This window comes from Oncorhynchus kisutch, linkage group LG7, assembly GCF_002021735.2.
Source record: "Oncorhynchus kisutch isolate 150728-3 linkage group LG7, Okis_V2, whole genome shotgun sequence".
Classification (NCBI taxonomy): domain Eukaryota; kingdom Metazoa; phylum Chordata; class Actinopteri; order Salmoniformes; family Salmonidae; genus Oncorhynchus; species Oncorhynchus kisutch.
Genome location: NC_034180.2, coordinates 33,766,340 through 33,791,548, shown reverse-complemented (window position 1 = coordinate 33,791,548; position 25,209 = coordinate 33,766,340). Strand labels below are relative to the sequence as shown.

General features: G+C 44.8%; 1 protein-coding gene across 1 annotated transcript in view; it reads right to left on the bottom strand.

Annotated features, from left to right (window-relative positions):
* LOC109893758 (latent-transforming growth factor beta-binding protein 2-like) overlaps nt 1–25,209 on the bottom strand; it is a 160,967-nt gene that overhangs the window by 47,522 nt on the left and 88,236 nt on the right. The window contains exons 6-9 of the mRNA XM_020486971.2: nt 23,104–23,307; nt 19,986–20,311; nt 17,058–17,160; nt 3,004–3,078 (exon numbers count right to left, since the gene is read on the bottom strand). Of these exons, the coding sequence (XP_020342560.2) occupies nt 3,004–3,078; nt 17,058–17,160; nt 19,986–20,311; nt 23,104–23,307 (708 nt within the window). The remainder of the gene's footprint in view (nt 1–3,003; nt 3,079–17,057; nt 17,161–19,985; nt 20,312–23,103; nt 23,308–25,209) is intronic.

Below are 25,209 nucleotides of genomic sequence, written 5' to 3'. Positions count from 1 at the left end.
GGTTATACACTGTGAGCTCTAACCAAACCATTTCTCTTGGGGAAACGTAACTCTGCTACCTCCCACTTAGAGAGACAACAACACTGCTGTGGAGGCGCTGTGGGACTATAGGGCCTACTTGAGACCGGTTTAAGCTGCATGTTATCTGGATGATGAACTGAAGGCTGAAGTTCAACGTTCGGCTCAGCCTTCCTTCATCACATGGGGTCTGTAATCCAGGGTTAGGTTGATTCAGGATAGTGTTAGTGCTACAGTCTGGTCGAGGCTAAGCGATTGGAACTGACGAGAATGAAAGCCTGTCATGACCTCCACTAATCTCAACACCTATCTGACTTCATGGTTGGTCGCCCGCTCATTCTGCCGCAGACATTCTCTTTTATGGTACACGGTACAGATGGAACACACAGACGTCCATCAGAGTTCTCCTCGACAGGTTTCTCATGACACCATTGTTATTGTAGTAATGACGCAGAATGATGACTCCAGCCAAAGAGTCCCCTGACTGCGCTTAAACTGACAACCTGCCTGTCCTGAACTCACTCAACCTGTAATTTCTTACTTTATGACTGCAGGGCCAAAATAAACTTGTAGAGGATTCACATAAACAACCATGATAATTATTTACTGCCATTGTAAAGGAAATACATAGCCATACTTTATTTAACAGTAATATCCAGGATTATTGTTGAGTACTGCTAGAGTGGGGACTGGGAGGTTATCTGTCAAATAAGACAGAGCTGTTTAAATGTTTTGAATCAGACACTAAACATAAGTCATGAGGCAAAAACCCCATCCATTCGAGGACTTGGGAATAGTGAGTGATCCTTTTCCAAACCTTTCCAAAGCTGCTATTAATTGGAGATGCATGTTTCTCAGTTAAGAACTTGATCTGTCCTTAGCTGAACAGCAATGTGTTATTCCTCAAAAGCCCAATATGGAAATGCTTGCCTGTCATCCTGCCTATATTCTCTCTAGAAAAAGCCATTTCTCAGACCGGGAGTAAAAAATAAATAAATGATTCAGCCCATACTAAACGTCTGACAGTGAGGCCATAGATGTTCCATTACATAAGAAGCCCTATAGGTGACTCCAGCCGAACCAGTTCCTCTACAGTGTTTTTCTGGAGTGTTTGGAAGACACAGGCCTCTCCTGAGGTCACAAAACAGCTTGTATTTCTGAGGGGCCATTCTATCTGTGACGCGAGGCCCACTGTAAGTCCCCGAGCCCAGCACCAGGAGCAAAAAGAGAGAGCAGGGCGAATCACGTCTGTGCTCAGACACACAATATGACACAAGACTCTTTCTCCTCCTGTGAGGAATCACACTTTGGCAAGGAGGACACCTGCTTGATAATAATGACAGCATCCCAGAAGAATCTCAATTTTGCATCCTTGGCAGTTGTTCTAAAGGCTGAAATTCAAAATGATTTTTGGGAATGGAGCTCCAGCAGAATGGGAATAAGACTTTGAAGCTGGCCAGTAAATATTGTGAATATCTGTCAGTTTGGTTTTTCAGCCTCAAAAATGAGGGACTGTTAGTTAGCATCTTGAAGTGATCAAAAAAAGCAAGTTGAATCAAAGTTAGATTAATTACTGCGTTTGCTGGCAACTCTTGACACTATTTTGGACAGCATAAAGTGTCCTTGTCCACAGCTTTTACTTTATGTTCATACACTACGGTTCAAAAGTTTGGGGTCACTTAGAATCATCCTTGTTTTTGAAAGAAAGGCACATTTTTTGTCCATTAAAATAACATCAAATTGATCAGAAATGCACTGTACATTGTTAATGTTGTAAATGACTATTGTAGCTGAAAACAGCAGATTTTTAATTGAATATCTACATTACATAGAGGCCCATTATCATCAACCATCACTCCTGTGTTCCAATGGCACGTTGTGTTAGCTAATCCAAGTTTATCATTTTAAAAGGCTAACTGATCATTAGAAAACCCTTTTGCAATTATGTTAGCACAGCTGAAAACTGTTGTTCTGATTAAAGAAGCAATAAAACTGGCCTTCTTTAGACTAGTTAAATATCTGGAGCATCAGCATTTGTGGTTTCGATTACAGGCACAAAATGGCCAGAAACAAAGAACTTTCTTCTGAAACTCATCAGTCTATTCGTGTTCTGAGAAATGAAGGCTATTCCATGCGAGAAGTTGCCAAGAAAATGAAGATCTTGTACAACTCTGTGTACTACTCCCTTCACAGAACAGCGCAAACTGGTACTAACCAGAATAAAAAGAGGTGTGGGAGGCCCCGGTGCACAACTGAGCAAGAGGACAAGTACATTAGAGTGTCTAGTTTGAGAAACAGACACCTCACAAGTCCTCAACTGGCAGCTTAATTAAATAGTACCCGCAAAACAGCAGTCTCAATGTCAAAAGTGAAGAGGCGACTCTAGGATGCTGGCCTTGTAGGCAGAGTTGCAAAGAAAAAGTCATATCTCAGACTGGCCAATAAAAATAAAAGATTAAGATGGGCAAAAAAACACAGACACTAAACAGAAGAACTCTGCCTAGAAGGCCAGCATCACGGTTTAAAACACTGACCTGAGAGAGAATGTCAAAGAACACAGCAAAGAACTGCTGTTTTTATATCAAAGTTTTTTTTTAATCTAAGTTTTTATTCAGCACTGTCAACACTTTTCAACATGATTAAAAACATAAAACGCGCTTCTCCCTACTTCCATTCGCAATACAGCTGCAATATATGAGTAGCCAAGTGTATCGATAGCCCTGCGTTTTTTATCATTATTAGCAGCTGGTAGTGTCTATTTTAATATAGAGGAATATTTAACTTTCTCTGGTCATAGGAACTACATGAATTATTAGGGTAATGTTAAGTCATGTTTAAAAAAAAATCAGAGCGGTAGATCTCAACTTGCTTTTTGACTGTGAAAGTGAGCTTGACTAACTTGGTGACCACTGCGCTATTGGTATAACTAAACTCAAGCAAATCAACAGGACATCATCTTCATCTCTGTCATCTCCGTCCCCTTACCTTGACAATGAGTCAGGTTCACCCTCTTGTAACCCTTGGGGCATTCCACTTGGCCGTTCGCAATCACTGCATACGCTGTGGGATAAAAGAGAAAAAGAAAAAGCACTGATCAGAGAAAGAGACATCACATTCTGCTTGTCTACTTTAAAAAGCATTGCATCCATAACACACAGATGGAGGGAGAGGGATGGTTCATGTCTAGCAGGGGACCATATGTTACAGATGTGCTGAGCTTAGCGGGGGGAGAAATTAGATGGGGACCCACAGCTGGGCCCTGCGGGACACCAAAACGCTGCCATGTAAATGGATCCCCATCAACCACAGTTATAAGACAGTACTGCCATCACATAAAATGATCAACAACACACAACATCATTAATAATCATATTACATAGACCCTGGGGACACATACACAGAAAAACAGAGCCAGTACATCATTGTACTCTGTGTCCATTCATGCCCCCAGCGCAGCCATACACTTGCTGAGGCCTGAAAACATGATGTCATTATTAATTCGGCATGCTCCTTTAGTTGTTGGTACTGAGGCCCGGCATCCCCACAGCCACATCAGCACATCTGCCCTTACCTCACCATGAAGCACTGTAGAACACACACCACACAGAGACCCTGCAGTTAGCCCTCCTCTTCCTCTGTTTGGGAACCCCTGCCATTTATTTTCCTTTTCCTTAATACACAGGTAATAAGCTGTTAATTGGAAAAAATTAGGTGGAATTCCGATTCCAGATCCAGCTGCAAAAGTTCTCAACGTTTGTGGGATTGGTGATCCTCAGTTCATCAACAGGCTATCAATATCGCAGGGATGAGGAGGGTGAAGTCTTGTTGGGTACCTGAAATGTACCTACAATCTTATTTATGGTGTTGAATCATTTTCCATGTTATCCCATCTGAGTGGTTGTGAGACAGACACAACGCAGTGTGCGTTCAGGGCAGGGCTAGTGGAAGTACCTGAAGGTTCACACAGCAGATCAGAAGTGGGTCAGACCAGACGGGAGCTCCTCTGTTGGGTCAGAGATAATTGTGTCAAAGTGAAGCGCCAGTTCCTGTCTGCCCGCCCCGTCCTGCACCCATGGAATCCACAGGGATGCATCTGGGTAATGAGCTGTTGTGACGGGGCAGCGGGTGGTGCAGGTGCGACCCCCCATGAGGACAGGATCAGATTCTGCCCTGAGTGACTGCAGGAGCACATGCCAAGAGATGCCCAGCAAGGGGCGGGCCTCCCAGTCAAGCTTATTAGTACTGAGAGACTAGAGAGAACACAGAGGAGAGCAGGTCTGTCTGAAGTAGCTTCACCAGCAGGTTACCTGAGATGACAAGTCATCATCTCTATGGTCAACCCACTGCTAAAGACAATGGCAAACCAAAAATATACTGCATAAATAGGACCAGAAGTTTTGCCTAACTACCCTACAAGGAAAAACTCTGGGCTCTAGTTATAGGCTAATGCAATCGACAACAAACATACCCAAAGAGCGAAATCTATTGTAGGCTATGTATCTAGCATATATCCTAGTTCAGGATGTTTTGTGGGTAGAATGCCACTGTGGAATGGTTTTGACATGCCGTCATGCTGACCCAGACAATGTTCATTGTCACAGATCCCAAAGCAGTCGAACGCAAGAGTGACCTTGCTGCATCATTAGTGTTCCCCCTGGTTACATGGATGCTGGGACAGAGAAACCAGACTGGTGCATATTCATTGTGCTTTACAAAGAGGAAGCACAGGGACACAGACTGTTGGCCTTACTTGTATCCCCCTTCATTCATTCACTGCAAAAGACTGTCACCCCTGACTGATTTGTTGTACTTCAACAGTCATCTTGAAATTGCATCAGGAATTCTATTTGCAACCATTCAGCTCTATTTGCTTGTAAACAGTTAACCGTGCAATATGCTGAAATCGCTTCACCATTTCCTGGTTGCTAAAATTCTAATAGTTTGCCTAATTTAAATCTAAACCGTTGTGAAATATATTTTCAAACCCCAAATATTGTATTTTCAGATGTTTGAAGCTTGTGTACAAAACCGAAAGTAAAAGACGCAAAACTAAATTTAAGAACAGGAAGCATAGAAATAGCGCATATAGAACATATCTACCGCTTCTTAGACTTGCTTTCAATGAATGGCAGATCTATAACTCACATTACTATGTAAATTTGGTCTGGTCACCCAAAAAGATACATATAGAAGCTTTAGCATCATATACAATTTCTTAGTAGGTGGCATTGCTTTCTTTTGAGAGCCAAATAAATGTCAGTGAAAGCTCTACTCTAAAACAGGTGTCAAAGCTACCTTAGGACAGGCTTCAATGTGGGGGTTTACTGAGGGTATTTAGAGAGGAGGAGAGGTTACGCAAAAGAGGAGTGATGGTAAGGAGAGAGAGGGGGAGTGGAGAGGAAGAGGGGCAGGTCTAGCTAGTTAAATGTGTTTTGCTTGACAGAAATCTAATGGGAAATTTAGTGCAATCATTATGTGGAGGCCTATTTTGAGGTCCGATTGGCACATCCTTCACAGGCATAGCACTGTACCGAACCCACAATATCCAGCTCCCCCATGAGGCCTGCCCCCAGTCACTCCCTACCTCCAGGCTAATCCAGAACCCCAGCTGGAGAACCTGAGAATAAGAGGTAGACCAGAGAGGGGGAATGGATGCAATCCACAGGAGAAGGGGAAACAATCTTCCCTCTCCAGTCCAACATTAGATATTCTATAGGAACACAACAGACATGAGTGCCAAGACCCTTCAAGATCCTTTAAGTGACATGCTTTCTGAGAACAAACCGCCATGGGACAAACTGGCGCCATGGAGAGACCCAAGGGGCAAACCAACCTCAACCCTTTAATCACAAGGAGTTGTTTCATTCCCTTTGAGACGAAGATGAGAAAGAAGTCATCTCCCTCTGGCCTCCAGGCCAACGGCTGATTAGAGAAAACAGCTAAGGGGAAGTAAATTGCTTTCAAAGCAGAAAGTCTGTTTGGCACACGCCAATTTTGCCAATCTGGCATGGCCCATATCACCAGCCCTGTAAATAAGACCTTCAGTAGCAGCCAGCCAGTCAAGCGCTGGGACATCAGATGAGACAGTCACATGAGCCTAGGTCCCCTGTGATTCAGTTGGTAGAGCATGGTGCTTGCAACGACTCCCACAGGGGACCAGTTGCTCTCAATAAGACTGTCTGCTAAATAACTCAAATGTAAATAATTAGCCCAACATCAGCATCCCCATGATGAGATCAGCCCCAGACATAAACACACTAATGCAAAGCAAACATTTGTCTTACAAAAAAAACTCAGTATACCAGCTAAAAGTTTGATATTGAGTAAATTAAAATCCCAGCTGTGTGTTCACTGGCACCGACAATTACCATGTTGTGGCAGACATTCTATATAGACAATTGAGCTGCTTGGATCAAGGCATTGATCTCAATCATGTTCGGTTTGATTGAATCCTTATTCAAAAACATCCTATTAATTATCTCAGTGTTTAACATAATTTGATGCATTTTGCATCTTTGTTCGTAGTTTGACAGTTTATCATTTTCTCTCCTCCCTTCTTTACGATGCCCATGGAAGTGTGGTTGTGACCTCCCATTTAAAAACAGACACACTCTCATAATCCCCCACTGCCGCCACTCGACATGAAATATTTACCACTGGGGCAAGGCCAAGATACGACATGGTACAGTCCATACCCTATGATGAACAAGCCTAACATGTATCTTATTACACACATTTCATTTCCATGTGCCTCCAACTCACTGGCACGGTGCCTTGGACAGCGGTGCTCTCTGGGACAGATAGATTATGTCTGCATTAGGATTTATACCTGTGAGCAGCCAGGCCAAGTCAGCCCTCCTTGGCCACACCGCTGTCTATCTAAAAGATTCACACTGTTTGCACCCGGCGTTAAACTAAATCAACACAGAACGAATCGGAACGTATCAAAGGATGGAAACGTCTCTATCTAATCACCATGAGAGAGCGGATGCAGCAGTGAAGAGAGAGAGCAGCCTGGAACCTTGGCACGGACCACAGCAGATGTTTAGCAAAGTCACACCCATTGCTTGGTTTTGATCTTGGTCATTAACAAGTGTTCAATGTTTGATCACTGCTAATAAAAAGTAACACGCACATGCTTTGGTCCTAAATGAATGGCAGATTCAACATTTCTCCATGGGACTGGGAGGGATGATCTCATGTGGGTCAACTTGCCCTCTCCTCCTCATCTTATATTAGTGATCTAATGGTCAGGGATAACAAGAGAGAGAGAGAGAGAGAGAGAGAGAGAGAGTCAGAGTCAAAGAGAGGGTGCTTTCTCAGTATAGGGCAGGCCTGGTGGGGCGTGGTTGGGTCAAGGAAGGAGGGGCAGAGGGCCAGGAGGCTGACATCATCATGCTGTGGCATCATGGTGTGACCTCAGTGGCCTAGGGAGGAGGTGGCTCCAGGACCAGGGCTCCTGTGGTTGGGACTGTGATTTATGTGGGCCCGAGGTACCTCTGATCCTGCTCCCTGGGAAGCATCCCAGCGTCCCGGAGTAGAAGAGTCAATGGGAGGGAAGACTTCCCGGAAGATAGGGAGACAACCGGAGCCATGCTTTATGGAATTACATAAGCCATGGAACACACAGGGAGTGGTGGCGATTAGGTGGTATCCAGCTAAATGCTAATGAGCCCATTGAGAACATTTTATACAGTCTCTGACTGTATACTGCACAACCCTAGTGGCACCATAGAAATATAATTACTATGGGTGGCCATATACTCCATATAGAGTCACTCTCACACCAGGTCAAAGAGCCACACTCAGGGCAGAGCCAGTGGCCCCTTCTCAAGTGTCTCAGATTATTTTACATGATGAACCTTTCACTTAAAGTGATCAATGTAGAAAACCAGAGCATGTTGGTCACTGTTCCAAAAAGTCTGAAACACTGATAGACCATTGTCATTAAACAATGGGAGAGTCTAATCCTGGATGCTGATTGGTTAAAACTACATTCCAGCAGCCGGTGTCTATTCCACAAGTTACCACCGGCTAAAGCTATGACGGTGAAATGCCTATTTACTCTGTTCCATCTCACTGAGCAATATACTGTCTCATCAGCCCAGCCAGGCAATTTATAAACTTGATCTGCACTATAATAAGCATCTAGACGTTATCTTCTTTTAGACTAGCATTTGGTTCTGAACTTCAATTTGTATAGACCTTGCTGTCTGTCTATTCAACATTTGCAACATTGTTTTAATAATTAAATTTGATCTCCAGCTGTGCTATAGAAATGAACGCGTCGTTAGTTGGGACGAGACAGACAGGCAGACAGCTTTTCTCAGCCAGTCGAAATCATGAATCAGCTGGCATCATTTTTATGGATATATACAAATAAAACAGGTAAAAAGAAAACAGGTAAAACAAAATGAAATGCAGCTAGTTTGCAGTGATTGTGTGTGCGGGGTTGTTGGCTAGCTCCTCTGAACAACAGTGTCCTAACGAGAGAGCACATTTTCTATGCCAGGCAAAATCACGCATCATTAACTCATTGTTATGGATGTATCCAAATAAATGTCACTAGAAAACAGCTTAAACAAATGAAAATGATGCCGGGATGTCAATGGAACATTTAGAACCAACGACTGGGTAGCGTCCATAGATACAGAACAAAATACTTAACGACTGGGTCGCGTCTCTGGCAACTGATCCGACAGAACGAACGACCAGCCGGCCCTCGACAACACAGTGCCAATGTATCCTCCAAACACCGGCTTCTCGGGCACTATCATTTTAGTGATCTGATCTACTGTATCTACAAAGAGCTGGATTCACTTCATTAGATATGTTTCCTAATATACTTCGAAAGCAAATTAGCTGTAACTACATACCTAACACTTGCCTTTCCTCATCCAATCAGGTTTCATCTTGCATCCCAGGGGGACAAGCAGCTCTAACTGCTTCCATCTCCTCTCCTGCGAGAGGACACACGTCAACCTTTCCAAACCTGAAATTTAAAAAGGTTTGGCACAGTCTCTCCAAAGGGAAAGGAGAGATGGACCAGGGTCTTATTTAACTGGAGTTCATTACACATTGGAATTTGCAGCATGTGGGTTTACAGTGCATTCGATCCTACAAGGCTGAACAGGGCTGGGGCTTCCACAGTGTAGGCCTGGGACTGACAAGCACATCTCACTGTCATAACCTCCATTACGTCAACCTCCGTCCTTCCCAAAAACACAAACCCATTAGTTTCCCCACTGCACGATGGCTTTCTCCACTCCATATAACAATAATAATATTTTAACTACCAAAAATAACAATGAAGTCTGGCAGTGTCTTGGATGGGAAATCTCTTACCAAATCAGTCAGAGTTCAGTGAATCCTTGCCATCGGATAGAGGGAGAACAACAGGAGAAAGATGTGGGAATGGTGTAGGAATCAGAGTTAAGACTGAAGACAAAGACAGGGAGCAGAGAGATACATCCCTGGATGTATCTCCACAGACCGATGCTGCCACTAAAACCGCACTCAATGAGCTGTATACCACCATAAGCAAACAGGAAAGAGCTCATCCAGAGGCGGCGCTCCTAGTGGCCGGGGACTTTAATGCAGGGAAACTTAAATCAGTTTTACCTAATTTCTATCAGCATGTTAAATGTGCAACCAGAGAGGAAAAATTATTCTAGGCCACCTTTACTCCACACACAGACAGACGCGTACAAAGCTCTGTAAGAAATTACACTATGCCCTCCGATTAAACATCTAACAGGAAAAGCATCAATACAGGACTAAGATGAAATCGTACTACACCGGCTCCGACACACGTCGGATGTGGCAGCAATTGCAAACTATTACAGACTACAATGGGAAGCACAGCCATGAGCTGCCCAGTCACATGAACTTACCAGACGAGCTATATAACTTCTATGCTCGCTTCGAGGCAAGTAACACCGAAACACGCATGAGAGCATCAGCTGTTCTGGATGACTGTGTGATCACACTCTCCACAGTTGATGTGAGTAAGACCTTTAAACAGGTCAACATTCACAAGGCCGCAGGGCCAGACGGATTACAAGGACGTGTACTGCGAGCATGCGCTGACCAACTGGCAAGTGTCTTCACTGACATTTTCAACCTCTCCCTGTCTGAGTTTGTAATACCAACATGTTTCAAGCAGACCACCATAGTCCCTGTGCTCAAGAACACTAAGGTAACCTGCCTAAATGACTACCAACCCGTAGCAGTCACGTCTGTAGCCATGAAATGCTTTGAAAGGTTGGTCATGGCTCACATCAACACCATTATCCCAAAAACCTATGACCCACTCCAATTTGCATACAGCACCAACAGATGATGCAATCTCTATTGCACACCACACTGCCCTTTCACACCAGGACAAAAGGAACACTTATGTGAGAATGTTGTTCATTGACTACAGCTTAGCGTTCAACACCATAGTGCCCTCAAAGCTCATCACTAAGCTAAGAACTAAACACCTCCCTCTGCAACTGGATCTTAGACTTCCTGACGGGCCGCCCCCAGGTGGTAAGGGCAGGTAACAACACATCCACCATGCTGATCCTCAACACAGGGGGCCTCTCAGGGGTGCGTGCTCAGTCCCCTCCTGTACTCCTTGTTAACTCATGACTGCACGGCCAGGCACGACTCCAACACCATCATTCAATTTGCTGATGACAACAGTGGTAAGCCTGATCACCGACAACAATGAGACAGCCTATTGGGAGGTGGTCAGAGACCTGACAGTGTGGTGCAAGGAAAACAACCTCTCCCTCAACGTGCTCAAGACAAAGGAGATGATTGTGGACTAAAGGAAAAGGAGGAGCGAGTGCGCCCCCATTCTCATCGACAGGGCTGTAGTGGAGCAGGTTGAGAGCTTCAAGTTCCTTGACATCACCAATAAACTAATATGGTCAAAGCACACCAAGACAGTTGTGAAGAGGGCACGGTAAAACCTATTCCCCCTCAGGAGACTGAAAAGATTTGGCATGGGTCCTCAGATGCTCAAAAGGTTTTACAGCTGCACCATCGAGAGCATCCTGCCTGGTATGGCAACTGCTCGGCCTCCGACCGCAAAGCACTACAGAGGGTAGTGCGTACGGCCCAGTACATCACTGGGGCCAAGTTTCCTGCCATCCAGGACCTCTATACCAGGCGGTGTCAGAGGAAGACCCTAAAGACTCCAGCCACCCTAGTCATAGAGAGTGTTCTCTCTGCTACCGCACGGCAAGCGGTACCCGAGCACCAAGTCTAGGTCCAAGAGGCTCTAAACAGCTTCAACCTCCAAGCCATAAGACTCTTAAACAGCTAATCAAATGGCTACCCTGACTATTTGCAGTGCCCCCCCCCCCCTTCTACGCTGTTGCTACTCTGTGTTATAATCTATGCATTGTCACTTATTTACTCTGTACATATAACTCTTTACATATTACCTCAATTACCTCGACACCAGTGCCCCCACACACTGACTCTGTACCGGTACCCCCTGTATATAGACCTGCTAATGGTATTCACTGCTGCTTTTTAATGATCTGTTATTGTTATCTCTTACCTTTTTTTGTGTTGTATTTTCTTAAAACTGCATTGTTGGTTACAGGCTTTTAAGTCAGCATTTCACCGTAAGGTCTACACCTGTTGTATTCGGGGGATGTGTCAAATAAAATGTAATTTGATTTGACTTAGAGCTGACCAGAGGAGACACATTAAAAGGTTCTGGAAACAGTAGGTGGAACAAGTGGTCTAAGCCATGGGTTCCCAAGCTTTTTCACTTGGGGCCCCCCTTCCAGCATTGGGGAACATCCCGCACTCCCCTGTGCATGTGAGCACGCGACACATCTATTTCTATGGGCACAAGCACCGTTCATGACACAAACTGTCCACACCCCTCTTGTTGGTGGAGAGGAAATGTTGCACGTTTAAAGCTTATTTCCTGCAATTCTACACTTTTTGCCATGGGGTGCAAAAAACATTTCAAATCAAATTTATTTGTCACATACACATGGTTAGCAGATGTTAATGCGAGTGTAGCGAAATGCTTGTAAAAATGCATTTCGAAATGCTTTCGCAGTTTCTTAGAAGTTATAAAGAGTAATAAATAGTTCTCTAAGGTATCAAATCAAATTGTATTGGCTACCTGGGGTGGCAGGTAGCCTAGTGGTTAAAGTGTTGGTCTAGTAACCGAAAGGTTGCTAGATTGAATCCCCGAGCTGACAAGGTAATAATCGGTTGTTCTGCCCCTGAACAAGGCAGTTAACCCACTGTTCCTAGGCCATCATTGTAAACAAGGATTTGTTCTGAAATGACTTGAGTAGTTAAATAAAAATAAAAAAATGTATTGGTCACATACACATGGTTAGCAGATGTTAATGTGAGTGTAGTGATATGCTTGTACTTCTAGTTCCGACAGCAGTAATATCTATCAAGTAATCTAGCAATTTCCCAACAACTACTTAATACACATAAATCTAAAGTGGTGAATGAGAATATGTACATATAAATATATGGATGAGCGATGGCTGAGCGGCATAGGAAAGGTGCAGTAGATGGTATAGAATACAGTATATACATATGAGATGATTAATGTAGGATATGTAGACATTATTAAAGTGGCATTATTTAAAGTGACTAGTGAAACCTTTATTAAATGTATTAAAGTGGCCAGAGATTTGAGTCTGTACTGTATGTTGGTAGCAGCCACTCAATGTTAGTGATGGCTGTTTAACAGTTTGATGGCCTTGAGATAGAAGCTACTTTTCAGTCTCTGTGTCCCAGCTTTGATGCACCTGTACTGACCTCGCCTTCTGGATGATAGTGGGGTGAACAGCCAGTGGCTCGGGTGGTTGTTGTCCGTGGTTATCTTTTTAGCCTTCGTGTGACATTGGGTGGTGTAGGTGTCCTGGAGGGCAGGTAGTTTGCACCCTGTGATCCATTGTGCAGACCTCACTACCCTCTGGAGAGCATTTCAGTTGTGGGCGGAGCAGTTGCTGTACCAGGCGGTGATACAGCCCGACAGGATGCTCTCGATTGTGCATCTGTAAAAGTTTGTGAGTGTTTTTGGTGACAAGCCAAATTTCTTCAGCCTCCTGAGGTTTAAGAGGTGCTGTTGTGCCTTCTTCACCACGCTGTCTGTGTGGGTGGACCATTTCAGTTTTTCCGTGATGTGTACGCCAAGGAACTTAAAACTTTCCACCTTCTCCACGACTGTCCCATCGATGTAAATGGGGGGATGCTCCCTCTGCTGTTTCCTGAAGTCCACGATCATCTCCTTTGTTTTGTTGATGTTGAGTGAGAGGTTATTTTCCTGACACCATGCTCCGAGGGCCCTCACCTCCTCCCTGTAGGCCGTCTCGTCGTTGTTGGTAATCAGGCCAATCACTGTAGTGTCGTCTGCAAACTTGATGATTGAGTTGGAGGTGTGCGTGGCCACGCAGTCATGGGTGAACATGGAGTACAGGAGAGGGCTGAGAAAGCACCCTTGTGGGGCCCCAGTGTTGAGCATCAGCGGGGTGGAGATGTTGTTTTCTACCTTCACCACCTGGGGGCGGCCTGTCAGAAAGTCCAGGACCCAGTTGCACATGGCGGGGTCGAGACCAGAGTCTCCAGCTTGATGACGAGTTTGGAGGGTACTATGGTGTTAAATGATGAGCTGTAGTCAGTGAACAGCATTCTCACATAGGTATTCCTCTTGTCCAGATGGGATAGGGCAGTGTGATGGCGATTTCGTCGTCTGTGGACCTATTCGGGCGGTAAGCAAATTGAAGTAGGTCTAGGGTATCATGTAGGGTGGAGGTGATATGATCCTTGACTAGTCTCTCAAAGCACTTCATGATGACAGAAGTGTTTGCTACGGTAGTCGTTTAGCTCAGTTACTGTACCTTAGCTTTTTGAGAACAGGAACAATGGTGGCCATCTTGAAGCATGTGGGCACAGCAAACTGGGATAGGGATTGATTGAATACGTCCATAAACACACCAGCCAGCTGGTCTGCGCATGCTCTGCGGACGTGGCTAGGGATGCCGTCTGGGCCGGCAGTCTTGAGAGGGATAACACGTCTAAATGTTTTACTCACGTTGGCCACAGTGAAGGAGAGCCCACAGGCTTTTGTAGCGGGCCCTGTCAGTGGCACTGTATTGTCCTCAAAGTGAGCAAAGAAGTTGTTTAATTTGTCTGGGAGCAAGACGTTGATGTCCGCAATGACTTACATGACAAAATTACTTCCTTACAGATTCTTGTCATCAAGCCTTCAACTGACTGACCTGACCAGTCCCAGAGAGATGTACGGGATGACAAAATGATTACTCTAAATTTATGCTTGTCCACTTGTTTTAATTATACAAAGTATAATCAAGCCAGTCAAAGCGAGTTCTGGACACATTTCTATACAGGGAACAATAAGACTGGAAAGAAATGCCAAGTATTCCCTATTAAGTCCTTCAAAGTATACCAACTAGCATGGGACCTATGTGGCTTCATCCTTCTCTTTTTGTCTTTCATTCTCTCATCTGACTCTGCATGTGACCTGGGACCGAGGCCCAAGCTGCCCCTAAACAACTACATAATGAGAGAACGGAGGGATAGTTCTGTTTCTCCCCACTTCAAAGGACAGAGGAGAGGAAACCATCTGGAATCCAAAAGAGATGCTGATGTGGGTCTTGAGAGAGAGAGATTCTGGCACAGAGAGAAGAGAATAATAGATTTGTGTTTGTGATGAATGGACCTGAGTGAGATGATGTCTGCTCGCGATTAGAGCTCCGGCAGACAGACACACTAAACAGGGACAGGTTATGACAGCACCCTGTGCAGGCAATTGACATCTACCGCAGCCAGACCTCTTCCTGATAGGAATTAACAGTGAAGGGCAGGGACAGTCTCTCCCAACCATCACACACCTCCTTGGAGAGCTCCAGTAACAGCACTTGGGGGTCATCAGGGGTCAGGAGTGCTCTTCTACTACAAACACAATGAGGGAATACACAACAGCGACAGTCCAGGCAGCTATGGTCAGGGACCACCGCGGTTCATTCTCTTCTGTTACTTAAAGTAGGAGAGGGAGAGTCAGCCTCTTTCTCTGCCTGCCCGCAGGCTGGGTGGCACTCCTGCCAGCCGCTGTTATTCATGCTGTTTTCATTTGGTGCCTAATTTTCTAATAAGACGACAAGTAAGTCCCGATGCCAATGGAGTCGAGGCACAATCCTTCTAATCTGGAATACACAAATCAGCAATCATCCTGAATTATCACCCCATGTTAAAGTAATTGACTGTTATTCTCCGAGATACATTGTGTTTATGAATGAAGTAAAAGGAGATGTTTAGCTACATTAACACATCATATCAAATACAGTGCCTTGCGAAAGTATTCGGCCCCCTTGAACTTTGCGACCTTTTGCCACATTTCAGGCTTCAAACATAAAGATATAAAACTTTATTTTTTTGTGAAGAATCAACAAGTGGGACACAATCATGAAGTGGAACGACATTTCTTGGATATGTCAAACTTTTTTAACAAATCAAAAACTGAAAAATTGGGCGTGCAAAATTATTCAGCCCCTTTACTTTCAGTGCAGCAAACTCTCTCCAGAAGTTCAGTGAGGATCTCTGAATGATCCAATGTTGACCTAAATGACTAATGATGATAAATACAATCCACCTGTGTGTAATCAAGTCTCCGTATAAATGCACCTGCACTGTGATAGTCTCAGAGGTCTGTTAAAAGCGCAGAGAGCATCATGAAGAACAAGGAACACACCAGGCAGGTCCGAGATACTGTTGTGAAGAAGTTTAAAGCCGGATTTGGATACAAAAAGATTTCCCAAGCTTTAAACATCCCAAGGAGCACTGTGCAAGCGATAATATTGAAATGGAAGGAGTATCAGACCACTGCAAATCTACCAAGACCTGGCCGTCCCTCTAAACTTTCAGCTCATACAAGGAGAAGACTGATCAGAGATGCAGCCAAGAGGCCCATGATCACTCTGGATGAACTGCAGAGATCTACAGCTGAGGTGGGAGACTCTGTCCATAGGACAACAATCAGTCGTATATTGCACAAATCTGGCCTTTATGGAAGAGTGGCAAGAAGAAAGCCATTTCTTAAAGATATCCATAAAAAGTGTTGTTTAAAGTTTGCCACAGGCCACCTGGGAGACACACCAAACATGTGGAAGAAGGTGCTCTGGTCAGATGAAACCAAAAATGTTACTTTTTGGCAACAATGCAAAACGTTATGTTTGGCGTAAAAGCAACACAGCCCATCACCCTGAACACACCATCCCCACTGTCAAACATGGTGGTGGCAGCATCATGGTTTGGGCCTGCTTTTCTTCAGCAGGGACAGGGAAGATGGTTAAAATTGATAGGAAGATGGATGGAGCCAAATACAGGACCATTCTGGAAGAAAACCTGATGGAGTCTGCAAAAGACCTGAGACTGGGACGGAGATTTGTCTTCCAACAAGACAATGATCCAAAACATAAAGCAAAATCTACAATGGAATGGTTCAAAAATAAACATATCCAGGTGTTAGAATGGCCAAGTCAAAGTCCAGACCTGAATCCAATCGAGAATCTGTGGAAAGAACTGAAAACTGCTGTTCACAAATGCTTTCCATCCAACCTCACTGAGCTCGAGCTGTTTTGTAAGGAGGAATGGGAAAAAATTTCGGTCACTCGATGTGCAAAACTGATAGAGACATACCCCAAGCGACTTACAGCTGTAATCGCAGCAAAAGGTGGCGCTACAAAGTATTAACTTAATGGGGCTGAATAATTTTGCACGCCCAATTTTTCAGTTTTTGATTTGTTAAAAAAGTTTGAAATATCCAATAAATGTCGTTCCACTTCATGATTGTGTCCCACTTGTTGTTGATTCTTCACAAAAAAATAGTTTTATATCTTTATGTTTGAAGCCTGAAATGTGGCAAAAGGTCGCAAAGTTCAAGGGGGCCGAATACTTTCGCAAGGCACTGTATATAACACAAGGTAAAGCACTGGAGGAGGTTCAGTGGTTCAGTGTGTTCAGTATGTGAGGGGACTCACCTGGTTTGGTTGGACACTCTGTGCACTTGTTCAGGCCCCATGAGGCTCCCACACTTCCACAGCAGTCATCCTGTTTGGTCAGGCCAGGAAGAGGCTTCCCACACTGCAATGACAACACACACACATCTCAACACACTCACACAACACAGGACACATCACTGACACCTTCCTTTTCCACCTCATTTGATAGTATGTTGCTTAACGTCACTGTATTTGTGTGTGTGTAATACCTGTGTGTCTGTGTGTGTGTGCGTGTGTGTGTGTGTGTGCTGTGTGTGTGCTGTGTGTGTATGCATGGGTGTGTAGTAGTGTGTGAGTCTTCCCATTGGAAAGTGGACAGAGTGAGCTGAACAGAACACACCTGAGATTGGTTAGACAGCAGCAGAGGACATAATCAGGCTGATCCACAAATAGCTCTAATGCTGCTGCTGGCATGGTTTGTTTAAGGAGCTTGGCTAATTTTGGAGAGATTATTATCAAACCTCACTGCCTGGCAAATGGTGCCTCACGGATCATTGGGAAGAATAGATAAGGACACATTGCTATGGAACACCTAACTAGGGCACTGGCAAAGTCAGTCAAGACCAAACAGAGATCTTATTTGAGGAAAACCAGTAAGCAACCGCAGGATGAAGACATGGCATAGACAATGAGAGATCCCCTCCAGCACAAACATACTCTCCCTGAGTATGCAGCAGATATCACATAGCCCAACACTGGCCTGGCAGAAGCTCTACAGAGGAAACTACCGTTAGGGTTGGAAACACAGAAGGAAGGAGCATCTCTTACAGCCTAGCCAACAGATGCTGCCTGTACAGGACCTCCGTGAGGAACTCTAATTACCAGTGGCAGCCAGTGGAGTAAGAAATCTGAGTAACGGCTCATGGTAATGGCTGGAATGGAAAACGGTATGGCAAACATATGGTTTCCATGAGTTTGATACCTTTCCAATCATTCCATTCCAGCCATTCCAAAGAGCCTGTCCTCCAATTTCTTCCTCCACTGGCCACCACTGCTCTGTCTTTATTTACTCTGTGTGTGTGAGAGAGTGTGAAGGAGATGCATTGTGGGTGTAGCAGTTCGCCTTGTCTTTGAGACAAGTAGTGGATTTCAGTCTCCTTCCTTTTCCCTTCATTTCAGGCCTAACTCATAACTAACTTCTAACATGTCTGTGTGTGTTGGGAGGGGAACATGAGATGACCAATGTGTTGACAACTCATAAATCCTGGATGCAGGATAAATTCGAACATAGGCAGCTTCTACCAGACAGACAGAGGAGGGAAGGTAGGTATGCTGCCCTGCGGCACAAACGGTAAAACACACAGAAGCCAAACTTGGTCTTCACCTCAAAGACTAGGCAAACATTCTGACCGTATTACCAGTCATGGTAACTAGGCTTCTCCAAAACTGAATTCTGATGCCACTGATGGTCATTAGTAGTCTACCAAACTTGCTAACGGCCAGTCACTAATGGCCTGGTACTCAGGGCTCTACTGTCCCTCTAATCACTCTGATGTCAATGCAAATGCAATTGAAAATCAAACACTTAAGAGTTCTTGCATTCAGAGTTTGAGTAGAAAAGGATCACCTGTTGTGGAGCGAGAGCCAGCTCCTCATAGCTGGTTGATGAACGGAATGAAATAAGTGTTCTTATAAACCCATGTTCTGCAACATTTCTATTGGCTATACTATCCAATTGCATGAGAAAACAAAGTTTTGATGGCCTCTATTAAGGCCTACTATATTTATTTCTCAACTTTCCTAATATTAGCACATTGGTTTGCTTTACACCAGAGTAGCCTACCATTCGCTATTAGCATCCTAGCATCCTCCATTCGCTATTTGCATCCTCCATTCGCTATTAGCATCCTAGCATCCTCCATTCGCTATTAGCATCCTCCATTCGCTATTAGCATCCTCCATTCGCTAATAGCATCCTAGCATCCTCCATTCGCTATTAGCATCCTCCATTCGCTATTAGCATCCTAGCATCCTCCATTCGCTATTCAAGTGCATACTGATGACGTCTTTTTTCCCCTGCTCTTGTTCCGACAGGTGCATGATAACGGCCCATTCTAAACCAAAACTAATTCCACACATATATTATTTTGTATACTGTATTTAAAGACAAGATTACATTGAGAATAGTCTGATGAGAGAATCATAGTGACACGCATCATGTAGCCTTGCCCATAGGCCTATATAAGGTGTGTATCACAACTAACTGTTAGCGTAGCCTATTTTCAAATCATCATTAGCATCATGCAGCCTTACAATGTATTAGAAATCAAAACATATAGCATAAGGTTTGAATCTCAATTAAAGTTGCATAAATAATTATAAATCAAGTATATAGGAGGACCTGTTTCAAATTGTAACTTTGTTAATCTCTCGACACAGAATAGGTGCATGTGCATACTCCCTCAAAAAACGTTTGGACAAAATATCCTTTCTATTTTATTCAGCTATGTTCAATTGTATTATTCTTATTATAAAATAATTGTATGGGAAATCTTAGCAAATCTTGTCTGCCCACAGTCATATCAGGCCATAACATAAGGACAACTCAGAATATGCTATTCTGTTCTTCTGAAATAAAACAACATTTTCTTCATATCATCATTTCTTTAGACCTGCCTAAAATAAATAATGTATTTATTGTGCAGGTGTAGGCTATATTAAATACATTTATTAGACTTTTTAAAATGTAGATGTTCCAAAGGTCCGCATCAGTGGCTTGTAGGCTATGCGTGAAAGCCCGCAGATACTAAATGCGTTTTGTTAATTAAGGGTCAATTACCGTGAGACCGGCAGTTATTTGCATGACAGTTAACGGCTGACAAAATGTCATGGCCTCCACAGCCCTAGCTAGGATCATCATCAACTATAATTTACTGTGTTCAGAGTACTTCACTCAGAGCACTGTACCTGTCCATCGACGGTCTCTTGGAAGCACCTTCCCACATATCCGTTCTGCCGAGTGTGGGGTCTGGAGTTGCTGCTGCCGTTCCCGTTGGCTAAGGTGTGTCCGTTTCCGTGGCCATTCCCATTCCCGTGTCCGTTTCCATTGGAGTGCCCATGCTCATGCCCATTGCCGTTGCCAAGGCCAGGTTGGGAGCGCTGCTGTATAGAGTGACCCCCCTCGGCTGCGGGGGGTCTCTGGCCAAGCTTGACCCGGGCTACCTGGTGGATCTGGACCTCAGCCTCATGGGGGTGCTGGATGTGGACATTCACCAGGGACGGATGTAGAGAGACTGGACAGAACACAAAACGCACAGCACAGTCAGTCCGGCAAAACTCTCTACCATCACACCAGCAGAAACACCTTGAACCCAGGCTGGATGGACATGGTAAAAAACATGATGTCCTGGACCTGACCTTGCAGTAAAATCTGAAATTCAATGATTCTCAAAGGATGTTCCCAAAAGGCTGTAAATAACCTCTTCAGCCCAAGCCAGGTCTTAGCCTATAGAGATACAGTACAAATGAAAGGGCACATAAAACAGACTAAAGTGCTTCATTCCATAGCTAAAGGTCTTAATCTGGTGTTGTCTAGTACTGTTTTTTCACTAGGGCCATCTACTTTAAGTGCTGCCCAGTAGCCTATTTGATGTGTGAACTTCTGACTGCTCATAACTTGCAGATGATTGTTAGCACATCAACCAGGTGTTTGAACCATTTCATGTGTCTGAAGGTACAAACAAACTCTGTCTTCCCGGGGGGCCCGGTGAGCAAATCACGTGCACGTAGGCCTACTGCTGGCTATTTGGATGGTTCAGATGACCATGTCTGCAGTAACATAGCAGGCATAAAATAAATCTGCAGCAAAATTGATACTGTGAGATTTCAAAACTTTTAAAACCATGACTAGAGAGAGACTGTCAACAAATACATTAAAGAGCTGCTGTTTATATGAGTGAGTTCATGTTTAAGTTCTTACACTGTCAACACTTTTTACTCAACACTTTTATAAGCCATAAAATGTGTGTTCTTCATAATTCCACTCGAGCTACAACAAGCACTGCAGTAGTAATGAATGAGTTGGAAAGTGCATCTATAGGCTTGTGTTGTTGTTATTAGCGGCTTGTTTTTTTTTGGGGGGGGGGGGGTAATTACATTTCTCTGTTCATAGGAGTAACAATATGAATTTGTGCATGAGGCAGAAATAATGTGGTGCGACACAAGTTATGCCATCAGCTGGAAGAAGGTCTCCTTTTTTGGTCAGTGTCAGTGGAGGACAGGGAGAGTGGAGAGACGTTGAGAGGCAAAATATCAGTCTGCTGCTCTCTCCCTCTGCTGAGACTGACCATCAGATGCAGGCACCATCAGCCAGTAAAATTAAAATAAAATTATGTAAATGTATGCTCACTCAGCTGTGCCTCACATGTAATACAACAACTGATCTATTACCAATGTGATCATATAGCCTACCTTCTCAAGAAACCAACACTCGACCCCTTTGAAGTCAGAAACTACAGACCGGTATCCCTTCTTTCTTTTCTCTCCAAAACACTTGAGCGTGCTGTCTCTGAACCAACTCTCTCACAATCTCTCTCAAAACTATCTTTTGACCCTAACCAGTCAAAGCTGACTCTCTCTTCTAGGTTCTCATCCTCCTAGATCTATCTGCTGCCTTCGATACCGTGAACCATCAGATTATCCTCTCTACCCTCTCAGAGCTGGGGGTCTCAGGTTCTGCACACTCTTGGATTGCATCCTACCTGGCAGTCCGCTCCTATCAGGTGGTCTGTACTCTCACTACTGGCGTCCCACAGGGCACGGTTCTAGGACCTCTTGTCTTCTTTCTATACACCAAATCAGTCGGCTCTGCAATAAACTACCTTTCCCCTTCCCCCCTTCTGAAACTCAGGTGGCGACACAGATCTCTGCGTGCCTGGCAGATATATCAACTTGAATGTCGGCCCACCAGCTCAAGCTCAACCACAACAAGACGGAGCTGCTCTTCCTCCCGGGGAAGGCCTGCCTGCTGCAAGACCTCTCCATCACAGTTGACAACTTCTTGGTATCCCCCTCCCAGAGTGTAAAGAACCTTGGCGTGACCCAGGACAACACCATGTCATTCTCTGCAAGCATCAAAGCAGTGACCCGCTCCTGCAGATTCATGCTCTACAACATTCGACCCTACTCCACACAGGAAACAGAGCAGGACCTAATCCAGGCATTTGTCATCTCTCATCTGGACTACTGCAACTCGCTTATGGCTGGGCTCCCCACTTGTGCCATCAAACCCCTGCTTCTTATCAAGAAAGCTGCAGGCTGCCTGGTGTTCAACCTTCCATAATTCTCCCATCTCACCCCACTCCTCTGCACACTCCACTGGCTTCCAGTCGAAGCTTGCATCCACTACAAGACCATGCTACTTGCCTATGGAGCAGCAACAAGAACTGTCCATACCTACCTTCAGCCTCTGCTCAAACCCGAGTACACCGTTCTGCCACCTCTGGTCTCTTGGACCACCCCTATAGGAGGGCAACTCCCGCTCAGCCCAGTCCAAGTGCTTCCCTGTCCTGGCACCCCAATGGTGGAACCAGCTTCCCCCTGAACCTAGGACAGCATAGTCTCTGCCCATCTTCCGAAAACGTCTTAAACCCTACCTCTTCAAGGACATTTTAAATAATCCCACAGCACCCCGCTGGCTGCTCATTTGGTGCTCTTCATGGCACTGGTTAGGGCATGATCTGTTTCTCATTCACTATAGGGTCTACTGTTGATAGATGGAGCACTATCCTCAAAACACCCCATTACATATTCTACTGAGAATCCATTCACTGCTGCTTCGCAAAGGTAGATTACGGCACAGTTACTAATGGGCCGTTGCACATCAACAAATAAACCTGAGTTAGTTCAAACAGAACCAGAACAGTTGAGAGGGCATGATTAATTCAATTTATAAAGGACAGCAGTAAAATGAGCAGAACTGGAGGAAACAGTGTGTCCACAGGAGACCTGGCTGGGAAGGACCTGGAGACCTGTCCAGAGACCTTGTGTTCCGTTGAGCCAGCCAGACAGATGGCTAGGTGATTACCTTGTTGATTGGACAGCGGCAGGGTGTACATGGAGTGGGATGAGGAGTTAAGTCCGGCCAGGCTGCCGTCCTTCCGGCTGAGGGTTGGTCTGGCAGAAGGGGGGGCCGGGAGGTGGCAGAACTTCCCTGTCGAGTTTGATGGGCACCAGCACTGGTCCCTGCCAATGCAGCGCCCACCACTCAGACAGGGGATCTGACAGAAGACTGCAGGAGAGAGAGCAAGAGAGACCAAGGTCATTACCAAAGAGAAAGGTTAGTTAGTGTAAGAAACCGGCAGCTTTAATTAGTTGATTTATGCTTATACCCATACACATAATGAGAAGCAGGAGGGATAGTTCTGAAAGAAAGTGTGTACGGAGACTTCTTGTTTTCTGGAATGTAATGTTCACATAACCACATTCACGAGCAGACACCTCATTTGACATGGGTTTATGAAGTTCCAACTTCACCCTGAGGGAAACGCACACTAATAATATCACCCATCCCTATTAAGCCAAGCCTTTCTCAGCTGTCCCATGATGTGTGTATGTGCCTCATTTAAACACCCAGGTTTCAAGAAAATAAGGAATGTACACACTCCTATATTTGATACTTTCTCTGTTGACAATGAAACTCTCACCTATTTCAAAGGAGCAAGGCAATTGGTTCTTGAGCAGATAAGTGTCACGCCCTGTTCTGTTTCACCTGTCTTTGTGATTGTCTCCACCCACCTCCAGGTGTCATCTGTTTTCCCTATTAGTCCCTGGTGTATTTATCCCTGTGTTTCCTGTCTCTATGTGCCAGTTCGTCTTGTTTTGCCAAGTCAACCAGAGGTTTTCCTAGCTCCTGTTTTTCCCTGTCTCTGTTTTTTCCTAGCCCTCCTGGTTTTGACCCTCGCCTGTCCTGACGCCGAATCCGCCTGCCTGACCACCCTGCCTGTCCTAACCTCGAGCCTGCCTATCGCCTGGAATCTGACCTGGTTTATGAACTCTCGCCTGTCCCCGACCTGCCTTTTGCCCACCCCTTTTGTTGTAATAAATATCGGAGCTCAACCATCTGACTCCTGTGTCTGCATTTGGGTCTTGCCTTGTGGCCTCATAATAAGACTATTGAATCCCTACATAACACTGTCTTTCTTTGAATAATTTGATTAGATTTACTTTGCTTTACACCCTGCAACCCTGCAATCTTCCTCTACAAGGAGAAGCAGCTGGTGTTGACAGGTTGAGCCTTTTCATCTCTTGGCAAAGGTCCCAGTGTCCTACATACCTGCTCCATACCAGGATATACAAAGGAGCTCAAACCTTAACCTCAACTCACTCATACTTGAGCCTGGAAAATGAAAAATCGATAACAGCCTTGCCCAAATAAAAGGCGATATTCTAAGTGAACAAAATAAAAAAGGTTTATGCCCTTTTTGGTCCAAAAGTACCAAAAATTACCTAGATTTTTTAATGCTACATATCTAGACTTATCCTGACTAGTGATGCACTGCACAACGACATTCCATAGTATGTATGTCGTGAAGCTAATAGCAGTGACACTATTACTGTGTAACTCCGGAAGGGCAACATCTGAAAAATAGCACACTTGGTAGTGTGTGCTCGACCAGTCGGCGAAAGCCAACATCACCCACGACAGAGAACGGTTGATTATCAAGGGCAATGAATTCCATTATCTTGCCATTTCGCCCCTTGAGTTGTCTCACTGAAATTGTGTTACGCTTTCAAATGACTTCTCGACTTGTTGACTGCTCCATCCACACAGCAGACATTGTGGGCTAGTTAAGGAATGCTGTGTTGCACACATAGCGCAAAATTCTATGTGGCTTCACGTCATGCATCTACGTTATTTAGGTATGCATATAGGTATGTCTCAGTCTCGTCGCAGACACAGTCTCAGCCTCGCCGCAGACACAGTCTCAGTCTCGCCACAGACACAGTCTCAGTCTCGCCGCAGACACAGTCTCAGCCTCGCCGCAGACACAGTCTCAGCCTCGCCACAGACACAGTCTCAGTCTCGCCGCAGACACAGTCTCAGTCTCGCCGCAGACACAGTCTCAGTCTCGCCGCAGACACAGTCTCAGCCTCGCCGCAGACACAGTCTCAGTCTCGCCGCAGACACAGT